The following is a 17,101-nucleotide window of genomic DNA, read 5'->3' on the forward strand; positions in this document are numbered from 1 at the left end:
GTCAGGGTGTAGGGTCAGAAGCAGGCTGTTAAATTATCCAGCACCTTTAGCTGGAAACATATTTCTAAACTACTGATATGACCTGTTTTTATCATATCTTCACTGTTCCGACTCGCAATCCTCTTCTTAGTAAGAGTTAATATAATATCAGTCCAGAAGTGTCACTAAGTGTATAGCCGTGGAATCACAAATAACGATATGTTGCCTATGTCATGGAAGTATTACATCTCCAGACAAATGAAGAGGCAGTCAATCTAATTTTATCTTCTCAGGCAATCATGCACATTTCCATACTGTAACCATAATATTCAGATGGCCAATTTGAGATCCATATAAATTACTTGTCTATTTTTAACCAGGCTGGCTAATTTCTGGTTCGAAAAATTAAGCCATTAAGAATAACATTTTGAAACAACTTCAGAGACTACCATGACAAATACTCTAATGACCGAATATTTATTTTCATCTTTCTCTATAGTGCAAATAGTGCAGATGCACTTGTGCGTTCAGAATAAACACTGACTTTTTCCAGGTCTATGATCAACAATGTCATTATTCGATAACTAATAGTGGCTTTATATTCTATACCACTAATGAAAAGGAATATAACCTTCAGGTGTGACTAAGTACGCCGACTCCTTTTTTAATTACAATGGTGCTTTGGACAGAAGCTGAGACAGTAGGTGTTGAAGTACATCTGTGGTATGGGGAACAAAGGGCTGGTGAACAGGTGATTGTATGGCAGAAGGATTAGGATCACTGAAACTCCAGAGGTGTGAATATATAACCAGTGACGTCAAAAGTTATCTTCATACTTTATATTAAGTGTTCCCTTCAGAAAACATCCAAGTATGCACAATAATACTGAAGCCTGCTTATCAATGCATTTTCGGGAAACACGTGTAAAAACATGGACAAATGATAATCCCGAGCCTTGGAAGAACAACCTCGTAATTGGCATTAAACGACTGAAAGAGTTGCCTTCTGGTTGCACTCTTGCCTTAGAGCGCACTGCATTTTTATATGGTTTGTGTTACCAAGTGTGAGCGTGCACGCACTCACACATACATGCACTCTCACATACATGCACGCACGCACACACACACACACACCATTCAGTGCTATTATTTGAGACCCTCATAACGATGCTACAGTTGTATTTCTGCACATCTATTTTACCTTTCCACAGATTTGCCACAAACAGTGTCCCATTTGTCTCTGATCTCACTCAGCATATGGTCAAGCTTCAGACTGTCATCCGCAAGCGATGATTTTTCTTTCAGAGAACGCCCACTTCTGATGGTGGTGTCATACACAGAATGCTTTGCTCCAAGTGTTTTTTGAAATTCCTGTAAAGAAACATGAAACCCAGACAAAGCTTAAAATTTCAGTTTGAAGTTGTCCGTGTTACTCCTCATGCCTGCTGTATTGATGTTAGTAGCCGTGTTTACTTGTAAGACACTAACTCGGTGGTCAGACTTCCTTCCATGCATGGAGCACCAAAAGGATAGGGTCTAACATACACTTTCCCTATATCTTCTCTGACTCAATCCTCCAGTGTATTTCATTCAGGTCTGTTAAGTGGTAAAATGCAAGACTTAGTAAAAGATCTTAAGGGTAAATAGCTAAACTCAATTAAACATATATGGATCTCTAAATAATTTTTGCAAGAGGGCTTTGTTGTCATTTGGTGAGAAATCTGTATGAGAAGTGAGCACCCCCAAACACTCAGCAGTAAAGTGATGTGACAGTTGTGGGGAGAGGATACAAGGGCTTCCTTAAGTTGAGCCAAGTGTGAAAGGGGGCATGTGTCCAGCAGGATAAAAGCCCTTGGCAAAGGCTAGGCACAACTGTAAGTAAATGTCGCCTTTAATATTTGTTTTCATTAAATTAATTATCAAAGGGCAAGATGTGCTCCATCATACTTTCAGTAGGTCTTGGGTGAAAAAGGTAATTGAAGTCTGCGCTTACCCAAACATTACTGCCAATGCGGCGCAACCATATTTAAAGCTAATTGTTCTAATTCACCATACATATTTTGGCAGTCCCTGGCTCTCTATGGAGGCATGTATGTTGTAAATTAACGACCACAATACTAGGATGGGTAGTAGCTTACAGGTCACTTAATAGATTTGCAGGTAGTTTTAATGATTTGCTCATGCAGCCTTGCCATAACTCCTAGAATTCTGACCTAGCTGCCACCCAAAAGAAACATCACAAAGTCTACAGTAGAACACACCTGCTAAGAGAATCTGGAAGTGAGGGATAATTTGTAGCTTTTTCAAACTTAAAACCACAGCGATTACAAAGTGTTTCTCGTTATTAAACCTACATTTATTTCAAACGCTGCGGCAAACGCTTTCTGAGCAGGCAGTGTATAACATAGCCTTAAAGACTGCTGCTGAGGGCTATAGTGGTTGTTAAAATCCCTGAACCCCAGTTATAGGCCCAAACTGCAGGCAAGGGTCTATAACGAGGGAGAAGCCCTTTAGCAACTGGTATAGCTCAAGGCAGAATGCCATCCACTTAGGGTACAATGTTCTAAATTAAAAAGGGAGAAACATAAAGACAAACATTGGAATGCTGGAGCAAAAGACTTATACCAGCCATTGTCAGCCTAGAGCTACTCCTTTGTCTCCAGTGGAGCTATCAACATTCCAATGTTCTCAAATTTAAGATGCTATCCTTTTATTTGTATTTTATACCAGACTATACTGCTCCATACAGAGAAGTGATCACATGCTTGGACAGGGGATCATACAAACCCAATTTAAGTTGCAAGGTCAAAGGCCAAAATAGTGTCCCAGATGCATGGAACTGTAAGCCCAGCTTACAGTATACCATCAGTAATTATTTATTGAACTGCATTATTAAGGAAGGGGGCAAGCAGGACAGAAGTTTGGGCAAAAAAGAAAAAATCTACCTCTAACCAAAACCTATAAAAGAAAGTGCAAGTGTGGTAAAGCGTTCTGGAATGTGCGACACATTGGTGACGTGGGAAATGCCTCTTGGGAAACGCGTCATGACTCTATTGAGTCATTTCACCTCGTAGGCTGCAGGTCAGTATATTTTGTTAAACTCTACACCATATTTCAGCATGTGTCTCTCTCCCTGCTGATCTCGTTTTCCCATGATGAATGGTAGTCAGAGGGAGAAATCTCACCCCCGGTTTTAGAACTTGGAGGCATGCCAGCACTTTAATATGTTGTTATCCCTTCAGAGGACATAAATCTAGCTCCTTCCACGGGATGAAAGAGTGCTGTGATGCAGCTTCCCAGCAGGGCACTGGGGGGTTCTGGATCTCATCAGCCACAAGCTTACCTTATGTGTTGCGAGTTGGGCCTTAAGCTTGTCTGGATCATTGGCAATTTCAAGCTCTGAATCCAGAGAATTCTCGGATTCATCCAACCATTCCGTCAGTTTAGTGAAGGCTTCATGGAACTGTAAAAGAAAGCAGTCTTCGATTACTGATGAGAGGTGACCACGCCGCGCAGCACATGCACTTAGCGGATTTAGAGTATCTCAGTGACACACTCTACAGAGGTAATGATCAGCATGTGGGACTCTGGCAGTGGAGCACTGTGGTCCCCACCCTGCGCTGCCTGACCATCTTACAGTGCCACAGTCACATGCAATGTCACTGCATCATGCATGTGTGTCGCCCAGTTCATAAATGTGAGTTTAACTCTTCAACTCACAATTTGTGCAAATTTGGGATCTGTGTCTCCTTCGGTATTGCTTTGTATCCCCATCTTTGACCTTACAATGACATTTCCTGTAATCAATGGGATGAATGTGTGTAATGTTTGCCTTGTACACTATATCTATAAAATACTTGTGACTACACTGCATGTGGCAATCTGCTGTAATTGAGTCATTTTAAGATCTGACACTACTGTAAAAAAGTCAGACATTTTTCTTCTTCGGATGTTCTAATCTGAAGTAGGTATGGAAGGCACGTAAATATCTCTTCATCTACCTGTAACAATGCCTGGTACTGCTGTAGGTTACATACTGCCGGTGTACTGCTCCTTGCTGCATTAGATGTTAACATATGTATGTTTGTTTCCTTCAAAGACTGCAATTGACAGTGCAGATGTTTGGCTTCCTAAGTAACATTGAGGTATCTGAGGCCAGAAGAAGCACTGAGGATCAGGGCTGTGCTATGAACTGGCATACCCTCACAGTCACTCTAGCTTTCATTCAACCCAGACTTCAGCAGGTCTACCAGAGTGAGATCTGAGTGACTCAGCTGTGAGAATACCTGTTTGGCTCGCTTCCTTGCATCGTCCAAGGCCCGCCCTCTCTCCACAGAGCGCTGAACGACATTTTCCCATCTACTCTGGACGCTGATCAGGAGGTTCTTGATGAGCACGACGTCCTGCTTCTGGCTGAAATACTTCAAGTGGGTTCCAGTTTTATCCAGCTGCATGATCTGATCACGATGTGAATTCACTTCTGTCACAAAAACCTTCCAAAGAAAAGCAAACACTACACATTAGCTCATGTTGTCACGTAAACACTTAACAATGTACAGCGTTCTTCTAACTCGAAACAAAGAAACATCATTTAATAAGCTCCTGGGAGATGTCATGCTCCACTTCAATCATAAATGTATACAAAATATTTTACAGACTGATTTGTCACAAGGCAAACAATTAAATAGTTCTTTGTCTTTAATGTACTCAAAGCTTGTTATCCTATCACACTTGGAAGGATGTGAGGCTTAAGGGCCCTACAGGGATTTTACACTAGGTGCCCTATTCAAGAAAAAACTAGTAAAAGAACGGATGGAGCTTTTCATGTCCACTTGACCCAGGGCACAAGCCATGAAAAAAGAAGTGGGGGACGCTGTCACCGGAAGTGACGTCACGACACGAAGTGACGTCACGTAAGGTGCCTTGCACCATCGGGCTCATTGCCTCCCCTCGTTCACCCCTTAGATGCGATTGCATCTGAGAAGTCAGCGCGTGAGCAGCGTGCTGTGAGCTCTGAGCTCCTTGTCTCAGAGAGGCCAAAGAGTGAAGTCCAGCTGTTTGGCAGGGGGGACAGCGTCCCCGGATAAAATAAGTGGGGGGACGCGTTCCACCTGCGTGGTACCCCGACTCGAGCCCGGACTTGACCGTAATTTATTTATTTATTTTCTATTAAGAAACATTCAAAGAGGTACGCTTGGAAAACTACACCAGACAGCTTTTCTAGGGTATCTATGGGGATGTCATGTGACTTTTACTAACTGCTCCTATTCTACACTCAGGATAACGAGAGATGCTTATGAAAATCAACATTTTCTATTTTTACAGTGGAAAACACCCTTCCCCTATAACCTGTGGTTGATCCGTTCTCCTTTAAACTCTGAAAGGGGAGTTGGTGAAGCCCCTGGCTGCAGAATATCTCCATGCACTTCCAGAGTAGAAAAGAATAAAAGTTAATCTGGGGATGCCCGCAAATGTACATGCTTATGGGTTTTCCCAAACTTACAAGACAGTCCACTTTTTGGAACGCGTTGGGTAGAATTTTCTACTGCACATTCCTATGTGGGGAAATCCACATAATTAAATGCAATCCCGCCTGCCAGGAATCTATTTTTGAATTCCTAGGAGGTGCAAAAAAATTAGTTTTGGCTATAAAGCTACTTTTATGACCGAAGTTACCTTTGTGAATAGGGCCAAAAAAAATGTTCGGTTACAACCAGATTTCAGTAGTGAATGAATCTGTCGAATGAACTACCTCACTAGCTTATATTTTCATATGGGTGACTTTTTAAACAGACTCTTCATATTTTCATTGAGCTAATTTAAATTAACACAAATCATCTAAATGCTATATTTTATATTTTATTTGCCGTTCAAGGCTAGCATGCCCAGGACCTCAAAAACAAAATGACAATCTCTAAAAAATGAAAATACAATTTTAACCGACAAAGATTCTAGTATTTTGTTCTTAAAAACAGACAATTCATATGAAAGAAAGGCAGCAGTCGCAAATCCCGAATAGAACAACTTATTCGAATGGCACAGTGAACGACAAAGAAAAACACGTTGAAAGTGCATAGTTTTCTCGGGGGGAATGGTTTTAAAGGAGGTTTTCAGAAAGGCTCGTTACATACTCTGCACATAATGAGAGCTCAAAAAGTTCTATCCAGAGTAAAACCTCAGGCTAATCTAGAGCTAAGGTTTTGAATGCTGAATAGCAAGGGCATGTTTGTAGGGGCCTACTATTATGGAATGGGTAAGGCTGGGAAAAGAAAAAAAACATAACAATTAGAAAATGCATTACAATTCAGTGCAGAGTGTAAATCGGAGTTTTTTTATGAGCAATAGAATTGAAAGCATCTGATTTCCTGAAAGGTGTATCTTAACAGAAATTCAAAAATAGTCTGTTGTTTTCCCTCATGATACTGGGAACAGCAATCTGTAGGTAGCTTTCCTAATTTTAAGACCAGTCTGCAACCCACACTAAAGCAAGCTCAAAAGTAACAAGGACTACTGCAATCAAATATACTGAAATATTATCTCCAAACCAACCTTGTGCTCATCGATCTGAAACAGGACTGTGTCCAAAATGAGACTTGCTGGGGAAACCATAGTGAGAGTTTGCTCCGCCTGTGTCAGCCAGTTGATGAAATCCTGAAGAGAATTGTGGAAATCTGTGGCTAAAGTGAAAGCCTCTTCCAGTTTTGTCTGCAAATACAGAATATGGAATATCAATTGTTGAGACTGAAATACTGTAAGTACTTCAACCCTAGTGCAGGGCGCCACACTATTCTCTACAGAGGAAGGTTTTTGCTTAAGACACACAAGGCAGAATCAGCATGAAATACATCAGAGTGAAGCTCTATAACAGTAGGCCTTCTTTACATTGCAGGCTAGACATCGGGAGTCATTACATCTTAGATTAATTTTGGTACAAACAGGTATGTACTTAAAAGAAAATATACAAATATGCACACACTCAAATTATATATTCACATACTTATCTCTCTCTATATGTATCTATTAAGGAAAGGGTAAAATAAAATTCAAACTGCAAGAAAAGTGGAGTTTGTGCTCTGTTTTGGGAAACGTCTAAGCACTAGGAAGGCGAGAGCGATTTGGAAACTGATATATATATATATATTTATCTATATATATATATATATATATATATATATATATATATATCACAGCTCCCAATATTGCACCAGTTCCGTGCACTGCCGTGCAGGTGCTTTTAAGCGGGTGGTGCCCCCCGCATCAATGACTGCTCCATTCTTCGCTCCATTCCAATACAAAGAAAAGCACTCGTGGTGGCGAGTCTCAATAGATTTTATTTAGAGACTCACGGTGTCCAGACGCGTTTCGGCTGACGCCTTTCTCGATGGTAACATGGCGCCGCCAAAACGGCCATTTTTTATGTCTATAGCAATACAACAACATCAAGGAAGGACAAATCTGCCGTGTCCACGGCCGCCATATTGTAATGTGTCTGTTGCATAAATTAAGCCAGTATAAATACTATACAATTCGCTCAACATAACTTTTAGCCCATGGATGGGCAGTTACTTGTCAACCTTATCAAGCCCACAGATGGGCTTATGCTAATTGAGCAAATACAACCACACATACATGTCTATCCTTAATGCTGCATAAGTGTATACAAAATATAAACACCAATAAAACAGTTACCCATAGCGAATACTTTTCCACCCTACATACATACTTAGTACCTGAGAAATAATCAACATGAAATTCATAAACAGTTTATATCTCTCTCGATGTCTCTAATAAGAGTCAGTTACTTAAACGCAGCGTCAGTTCAATCCCCCAAATGTACAGCCAGTTCCTCATGCGAATTTAGACCTTTAGGAGTCTTGGTTTGAATGTCTATTATGTATCTTGATTCTAACCTTCTAAGGCTCATTAGCCTATCCCCCCCTCTGGGGTTAAGTGGTACATGATCTAGGATGAAGAAGGTTAAAAGATTCCTGTCACCTTTGTGGTGCGTTTTAAAGTGGCGTGCTACTGGGTATGTTAAATCCCCATTCTGAATAGCTCTTGCATGTTCCAATACCCGTACCTTAGTTTGATGTATTGTGCTGACAATATATTTCAGCCCACACGGGCAATTTAAGCAGTACACTGTATAGGGGGTAGTGCATGTAACAAATCTCTTTATTTCTTTAGGTCTTTTGACCCCTGGAACTGCATAAGTAAGGACTTTTTTGCTCCCCACGCACGCTTTGCATTTTCCACAGGGATGAAAACCTTTGACATCCTTTTTAAAACCCTTGGGAGCTTTTTTCCTAGAGTAACTGCTAGTAAGTGCGTCCCTCAGGGCCCTAGCTCTCCTGAAGGTTAACAGGGGTGCCTTTGGAATATCCATTCCGATGACCGAATCCATTTGGAGGAGGCCCCAATGTTTCCTGAACACAGTTCTCAGTTTATTAGCATCCTTCGAAAAGGTTGTTATCATCCGAAAACGACCTTTATCGTCCTTTGTTTTAGTATTGGTTTCAAGGAGTTTATTCCTTTCTAACAAATTCACTCTTTGGAGAGCTCCTTCCAGGTTCTGTTTCCCATAACCTCTCACTTGAAACCTCTTAATACTTTCTTCAGCAGCTTTTGAGAAGTCAATTTCCCTAGTGTTGTTTCTCTTTAAACGGAGAAGTTCCCCGTAAGGGATGCTATTAATGAGCCTCAGGGGATGGCCGCTCCGGGCATGCAAGATAGAATTACCTGCCGTTGGCTTACGATACAGTTTGGTGCAAATTTTGTTATCAATCACAATAACTTCTAAATCCAGAAAATTTACCGAGTTCTCACTCATCTCAGCAGTAAACTCCAGATTCAATTCGTTATTGTTAAGCATTTGCACATATTCTCGGGCTGTTTCTGTAGTTCCCCTCCAAATTAGGAAGAGATCGTCTATATATCTGTGCCAGGTGACAATCTTATCTGTCCACGGGCTCTTGTCCCCGGCCCAGGCTACCTGCTCCTCCCACCAGCTCACGAATAAATTCGCGTAGCTGGGGGCGAAGCAGGTTCCCATCGCCGTCCCAGACACTTGTTTAAAGTGCTGATCCTGGTATAGAAAGATGTTATTATATAGACAAAAACTCAGAAATTCTAACAACATGGTATTGTGGTCCGAGTATTTCAGTGCCCTATTCTTAAAAAAAACTGTATTGCCTCCAATCCCTGTTCATGAGCTATGCTGGTATATAAGCTTGTGATGTCCATCACAATCATCAAATCTCCTTCCCTCCAAGTTATTCTGCTTAACTGATTCAAGAAATCCTTCATGTCTTTAGTATATGATCGCAGTTTGACTACAAAGCTGGACAAAAAATGGTCAATATAGATAGAAATATGTTCTGACAGGCTGCCTTGGGAGGAAACTATTGGCCTGCCAGGAGGTAAGAGAGCATTTCTGTGCACTTTTGGGAGATGATAAAAACATGGTATTACTGGATTAAGCTTTCTTAAGAATAAATATTCTTCAGTTTCTAACATCCCCTTCTCGTACCACTTCTTAAGCATGTCATGACATTCCACAATGCTCTTGATATACACGTCTCTCTTAACCCTTACATATGACTTTTATATCGAGTTGCCGTAAAGCCTCTTTATTATACGCATTAGAGGTCTGTAACACAATATTTCCTCCTTTATCCGAAGGTTTGACAATTATAGAAGAGTCATTCTTGAGACTATCAATTGCCATATATTGAGCTCGTGTAAAGTTCCACTCATTGTTCACATTGTCCTCACATTCTCGCAATTGCATCAGATCTTGTAAAATTCTGTCTGAAAAAGTGTCAATAATGTCACTCGGCATTTGAGGAAGAAAGGTGGATACTGGCCTGAATGCTGTCGAGATTTTCTTCTGTTCAATGTCCCGAAACCCAGCTGAGTTTCCTTCTGCTTCACCGTCGATTTCCTCGCGTAGATCTTCTAGGACTTGTATGGCTGGCATGTCCCGTCCTAGTAAGATATCAGTTTCCTGTTGCGATTCTTTGATTCGCCCTTCGTTTTTTTTCGGGCGTAATTTAAAGAACTTGTGTAACTTTAACTTTCTCACAAATTTAAACAGGTCGATGCGCGTTTGTGTGTATTCAAATTTCTTCTTAGGACTAAGGTTAGTCCTAACTGCAACACATTTTTCTCGATGTCAGTTAGGATGCGTGGAGTCAAATTAATTATGGTGAGATTCTCTGAAGCATTTGCTTTCAACGTCGTTTGTTGAACTTCTTCTTGCTCCTGGTTAACATTGGAGAGCCGTATCCTTTTGCGCCAGTATCCCCCTCTCCTTGTTTTCCTTTTCTTTCTTCTGGTGGTTTGCCCCGAGTACCGCGTTGCCATGACTCTCGTATTACTTGAAATTCGTCGTGAAAAAACGCTGTCTTACCGTCCAGGGCAGTGGCAGGTCTATTCTCATCATCCGATTGTTCTGGTGTTGTTACCTCCGATTTTGAGGTTTCTGGTTGTGCGCTCACTTGCGGTTTGTTCTTCGTACATAGGGCCCTACGTGGAGCGTCATATTTTTTCGCAAATGTCAAAATTCTCCCGGAAGCATAGTCACGCTCATCGCGCTCGAATTTCTCTTGTTTACGTGATCTTATTTTACTTTCATAGTTCTTAAGGCGCTTGGTCATCTCCTCTCTTAAGCTGTCTTGTTTCGCTTTATCACCGTTGGAGCCTATCTCCAGTTCCAACTCTTCTATGGCTTTCCGAACTTTCGCGAGATCACTCCATGCAAACTCAATCAGTATTAGTAACATTCCTTTGCAAGAGTCAGCGGTATGTTCCGACCATTTCTGAAGCAGCAAGGGATCAGGATTTTCGTAGGCTGGGACGGTGAATATTCTAAGCCCCCTCGGGACCCTTTTGACTTCCACGTAGTTCTGCAGTGAAGTCCCTTCCCACCACTTACGAATTTCCCGTTTGTATAGTCTCTCCAGCGCCATGAATTGACTGTTCAGGGTTGTTGGTTTGTCTTTAGTCGCTTGGGGTAACGCCCCTCCCAATGAAGGCGGTTTCTTCTTAAAAACTTCAAGGGCCGTTTCATCGCGGTCCAAGTCACAATACATTGCCGCAAATATTGCTCCCACCGGAAAACGCCTTCGGGATTTCAGCCACCTCGATGGTAACATGACGCCGCCAAAACGGCCATTTTTTATGTCTATAGCAATACAACAACATCAAGGAAGGACAAATCTGCCGTGTCCATGGCCGCCATATTGTAATGTGATAAGGTTGACAAGTAACTGCCCATCCATGGGCTAAAAGTTATGTCGAGCGATGTGTATAGTATTTATACTGGCTTAATTTATGCAACAGACACATTACAATATGGCGGCCGTGGACACGGCAGATTTGTCCTTCCTTGATGTTGTTGTACCATCGAGAAAGGCGTCAGCCGAAACGCGTCTGGACACCGTGAGTCTCTAAATAAAATCTATTGAGACTCGCCACCACGAGTGCTTTTCTTTGTATTGGAATGGAGCGAAGAATGGAGCAGTCATATATATATATATATATATATATATATATATATATATATATATATATATATATATATATATATATATATATATATATATATATATATATATATATTATGCTCCGCTGTCCGCCATTGACTCCCTTCACTCTCGAATGGGGGCTGTGAAGTGCGGTGACAGACTCCGCGCGGATCAAACAAATCCAAAGCTCACTCGCAAATACTGCAAAAAGCACTCTCAGCAACGTAGTAAACCCTTGATTTTTTGGGGGTTTGAAATACACCTCCAGATGCGTTTCGGCTTGCCACCTTTCTCAATAGTGGCCGGCGCCGCCATGAGGCAAGTTTATGTAGTACAGTGCATGAAACATAAACAAAAACAAAGGACATCCAGCTCCCATTCGCAAAGGTGTCAGCCATTCCCTCCTCTCACATTCAGGGGCACTTGATCCATACAGAAAAAACTCAAAAGATCTCTGTTGCTCTCATGAAATTTCTCTAAATGCCTGGGCACTGGGTATATGGGGTCTCTATTCTGTATGGCCCTAAGGTGTTCCAAAATTCTTATTTTGGTCGGGTGGATTGTACTTCCTATGTAACGCAAGCCACACGGACACACCAAACAGTATACCGTGTGGCTTGTGTTACAGTTCATCAGGCTTTTGAACTTAATCGGTTCTTTAACACCAGGTATCTGATATTGTAACACTTTTCAGCTGTACTTGCAGGCCCTACACTTAAGACATGGGTAGAACACTGCCAACATCCCAAATGGGGACACTCTGCTTTCCTTTTCACAGTGGCTCTGTACCAGACTACTCCGTAAGGATCTTGCTCTTCTAAAAGTAAGAAGGGGCACCCTTGGTAAATCCTTACCTATTATTGGGTCCGACTTCAGGATATGCCAATTATTAGCAAAATTCCGCCTGATATTCATGGCATCAGATATACACACACACAAATATATTTACTGAAAAAAACAAAGGTTAAAGGGAAGTGATAGGTGAAAATGTCAGTTAACACATTCCATTTCAAACAAAAAATATCACTGAAATTCACGTTATGGTTATCTCAAGTAACTATAACTCGTGCCCTAAAGAAACTAAAATTTGTGATGTCATCAATGATGTCATTTCAGATACTGCAATGATGTTATCAATGGTGTTATAGAACATGTTGTGAGTGATGTAATATGTGTGGTAATTAGCAGTGCATTGCGAGGGCGCGACTAATAGTTTACGGCACAAGTTATAATTGCTTGAGGTAACTATACCTGGTGAATTTCAGTATTTTGGTTCCTTTAAAACTGGATGTCTTAACTAATATTTTCACCTACCTCTGAAGTCGCTTTAATCTTTGTTTTTTTCAGTCAATTTCTAAAGTTTTTGTAATACATGGTAAGATATTATTACCATAACTAACTATAACGCAATTTTAACCTTTGGTTTTATTCAGTGAATTTGTAGGGCTTTTTTAACATACAGTAATATTTATTACCATACATAATGACAACCCCAAACCGCATATAGGTGCATGTGTGCAACGCCTTGCAGGCAGTCAACCCCATGTCTGTCCGTGGCATGGGCATGTCAGCAGGCCCTACATCCATCCCCCACTGGCAGCCAAGCCCAAGCATGGCCTTCAGCTGTGCTCAATGTGGCTGTGGTTGCAGAGCCTGGCACACAAACCCCCACAGGCGCACACGGCTGACTATGTGATGTTACAATATAAAGGGTGCCATTTCAAGTAAGACAGACCTACAGACTGTGTTAAAGGGTCATAACACTAAAATATAACAACCACTGACAAGCCAATAGGTCAAGCCTATGCAAGAGCTATTGGCTTTGTCAATATTTTGTTTAGCCATGTTGTGCAACATGGGTGAAAGTAAAGAAAAAAGGTGATGTGACGTGGCCAGTTCGAACATGTCATAGTACTTTTTTTCTTTACTTTCAGCAATGCTTCAGAACATGGCTTGTTATTACAAGAATACTCCACAATTTTCACAGCTGGACGATGTCATACAAAATTATGAGTTGAAGGACAATTAATTAGGAGGACTACTTAAGTGATTATTAATGGTCTTTTTAATTTCTTTGAATATGAGGCATTACATATGCCTGAATTAAGACTGCTGCACTACTTTATTCCAGAAATCTTTTTTTTTTAACTAAATGTTTTCAAAGTTTGCGATTTTTAAAAGTTTCATTTGTCACTTTTAATAGATCTCACTTTAAGTTTGAACTTGGAGCCAACAGGACGAGGCGGCATATGGGTGTCTGGGCAGCATGGGGGATGAAAGTCTTAATCTGGACACATGAGCCTTTTCATTGGAGTATTGGAGGCTGTCCTTGTGAGGCTATGACAATAAGCAAAGGTATGCCGTTCTTAAGTAGTGGGAAGGATGAGGGAAAACGGGGGAGGGGTCCAGGTGTTCCGTATGACGAAGGAGAACTGAAGGTGGAGTAGCTCCAATGAAGAGCAAAAACCCTCCCTCAGCCCGGAGGATGTCATGCTTCATCATTGGGCAGCTTCTCGTTGGGCTGGTGCTGCAATGCCCAACAGGCCCCGCAAAGGGGGTCTTTCCCGGAGGTCTTCTCTGGTTGCCAATGTGAAGCTAAAAAGGGGTGGTGGGGCTTATGTATAATGAGTAGAGGTGGGAAAAAGAAAAGTGTGAATTAAAATATGGCTATATGATTCCCAAAAACAATTTACTCACTGGGTTGCTATGCTATAAGTAAAAACAACCAACGAAAAGTTGTGGGTGAAGAGAGGAAATTGAAGAGAGGAAATTATACCCTCTTGAGCTCAGGGCGATGTGTGTGGAATGGAGGTGGTCGACATGTTTCATGCCCTAAATCGTCCAGGTGGAACTTGGCATTTCTTCAGGGATCCTCATCTACTCTACAGGGGCCAACCGTGATGTCCAAGGTACTCGCAAGTTGACGAGGGAGTAAGCACTTGTGTGGAGGTCCTCCGAAGCGCAGGGCCTGCCCACGCCTGGCCATCTCCCAGCACTGGTGGTGGGTTGGAAGAAAGCTGAAAGCAGACAGAAGCACATTGAGAGACCAGTCGCTGCTGGTGTCCAGCCAAAGTGGTGGGGGGAGAGAGGACAAAACAAAAACTAAAAAAAACTAAAACTTTACCTGAATCCCACCACATTGACACTCTTCTGGCTTCACAGTAGGCACAGGCTCCCAGACTGCCCTGTGACCAATCCTGACGCTGCTCTCACAGCATTACAGCAGGATCAGGATAGGCCTCAGCGCATTCAATTTGTCCTCTGAGAGGAACTGGAAGCCTGTGCCTGCTCTCTCCAAACTGGCATCGCAGCTCGGGTTGGAGAGAGCTTTAGTGCAAATGACGGTTTGGCCGGCCTGAGACGGCCGACCAAACCGTCATGCACACTGAGAACAGTGCACCTATCACTCCCCCTGAGCCTGTCATTCTCTCGCCAGGACTCCCCGGCATAGATAAAAATAAAACGATAATAAACTTGCTTTATTATTGCTTTTTTTTCAAGTTTTGCAGCTGCTGCTGGCAGAGGTGGAGACGCCCTTCCACCATAGCAGAGGAGCCACCGCTGTGAGAAAGAGAACAATGAGAGAGGGAGGAGGTGGGTGGCGACAAAGGCACAAAAGCAAGACCGCAATGTGGAGCTTGGTGGCCCTAAGAAATGGAGGGGCAATGCATACAAGAGACACAGACGGAAAACATCCGCTCTCATGGAGTGCTTCACAAAAAAGGAAAAAATTGTTCCCAGAAGGCGAACGCATGTGAAAGAACAGACTGTCCCAATCAGAGAGATTGAAAAAAGGCTCTGCTCCATGGGAGACACTAACACAATTAGTATGAGCCTAAACAAATAAAGCCAGCAAATATAGGAATCAATGAAATGTAAAAGACAAAAGACAAAGTCAATGGTAAGCAGTGGGAGGAATGCATTCTGAGGTCAGCTTTCAGCATATACCCAAGAAGTCTTTTGCAACCTGACAGCTGTGCTGTCTGGTAGGCTTTGACCTAAAAAGTAGGCCTATTGGCTTTATGTAGTGATCAGTATATCAACATGAACAAAGCACATCTATTGTCTTTTTTTTAAACACCAATATATATAATCAAATGTTTATTTCATAAGTTTACACAGTGTAATGTTTTAATAAAAGTGATTGTAAAATGCATTTTAAAAACATTTTATTTCAAAACAACATATCGTTGAGTCTTTTTCTAACAGGTTTCAAACAACAGATTATAGCAGTAGAACCAACCAAAAGGGGGTTCTGCACTCCAACTGAAGCTGCTAGGGTCACCACCAGACTTAACACAAAATCATTTAAAGTTCTTGCAGGACATTACAGGGCGATCCTTGCTTGGAGCAGTGAATACTGAATGAGCGGCCCAAAAGCTCATTTATTATGCATGTTGATTTTTTGGGTATCCAGGTGCCCATCTAGACCAGCTACATGTTTTATTTTTGTTAGGAGTATCAGGGGTGGCACCAGGGCCCCCGCGGTCCTGCTAGCTCCATGCAAATGACCTTGTGCACTGTGCAGGATAGGCAACCCATTTTGCTTTTTTAAAATCTGGGTTGCTCTAGTGCCCACCAGGGGCACCCAACAGCATTTTAAATGTTGGAATTTGTGGGGGGAGTCTCAAGGTTCCCGCACCCCTGCAGGCTCTCATGCCAGCTCCCATCCTTGGGCAGCAGGAGATTGGCATTTCCCCCACTCAGCAGGAGCAGGTTTCTTTTGTCCCCCCCCCCCCCCCCCCCCTCCAGGCGGAAGCAATTCTGAGCTTCCCTGCCTGCAAGAATGCAGAAAAAAATGTTTGTGCTGCCACCCGGTGGGAGCAGCCTTCTGCTCCTGCTGAATTGGAGCCCCTTACACTTTGGGAAATTATGCTGGTGTGGGGTATGGGGTCCGCGGGACACTGTCACAGAGCCAGCCCAGCAGATGGTATCCCCATGGCACAGTATGGTTTGCAGAGGTGGGCTGCATGCCCCCTCCCTTCAATTTGTAACACGGCCCGGCGGATGGGTTCCCACGGCCAGAAGGAGGATCGGGGTGGTAGGGTTTCACCCCCGTCCCCATTAATAACCAATCAGTCCTGGGAGGGATGGGGCCCCTGGCGTCTCAAGGAGAGTCTAGAAGGGAAAAGCATACGCCCTCCGCTATAAAATATATTGTGTCACCCTCCCCGGGCCATGGTCTACCCAGAGGTTTGTTTTTCTAAAACACAGGAATCTGCACTTCTCAAACATATTTTACAGTGAATTCACCTATACTCCGCAAACTCAAACTAAGATTTTTTTTTTTAATCTTTGGGATACCCCTACCCTGCGCACTTATATTTTTTTATACTTTGTTTCAGAACAGAGGGCTGAGTCTTAAAATGGCTGCAGACACATCTTTGTAGATGTGGTGGCAGCCAAACAGATCTCATCTTTAGAACTGCTGGCTCTGTTGATCCTCGGTGGTGTGCAAAATCTATATTTTGTACATCTTAATTTCTCTGAAACTACAACATGGAATCACAGCAAATCACAAAAAGCCCTATTTCAGCCAAACAGCTAACTTTCTCCCAAATCTGGTGTAATTATGTTCAGTCATTTTGGCTGTAG

General features: G+C 42.3%; 1 protein-coding gene across 2 annotated transcripts in view; it reads right to left on the reverse strand.

Annotated features, from left to right (window-relative positions):
• The window catches only part of DST (dystonin), a 1,569,532-nt gene that overhangs the window by 127,415 nt on the left and 1,425,016 nt on the right, over positions 1–17,101 (reverse strand). For both annotated transcript variants that reach the window (XM_078647976.1, XM_078647975.1), the window contains 4 exons: positions 6,528–6,683; positions 4,265–4,471; positions 3,322–3,441; positions 1,180–1,349 (listed from right to left, as the gene is read on the reverse strand). In XM_078647976.1, coding sequence (XP_078504102.1) covers positions 1,180–1,349; positions 3,322–3,441; positions 4,265–4,471; positions 6,528–6,683 — 653 coding nt within the window. The remainder of the gene's footprint in view (positions 1–1,179; positions 1,350–3,321; positions 3,442–4,264; positions 4,472–6,527; positions 6,684–17,101) is intronic.

The sequence above is a fragment of the Lissotriton helveticus genome, chromosome 6, assembly GCF_964261635.1.
Source record: "Lissotriton helveticus chromosome 6, aLisHel1.1, whole genome shotgun sequence".
In the NCBI taxonomy this organism is placed as follows: Eukaryota; Metazoa; Chordata; class Amphibia; order Caudata; family Salamandridae; genus Lissotriton; species Lissotriton helveticus.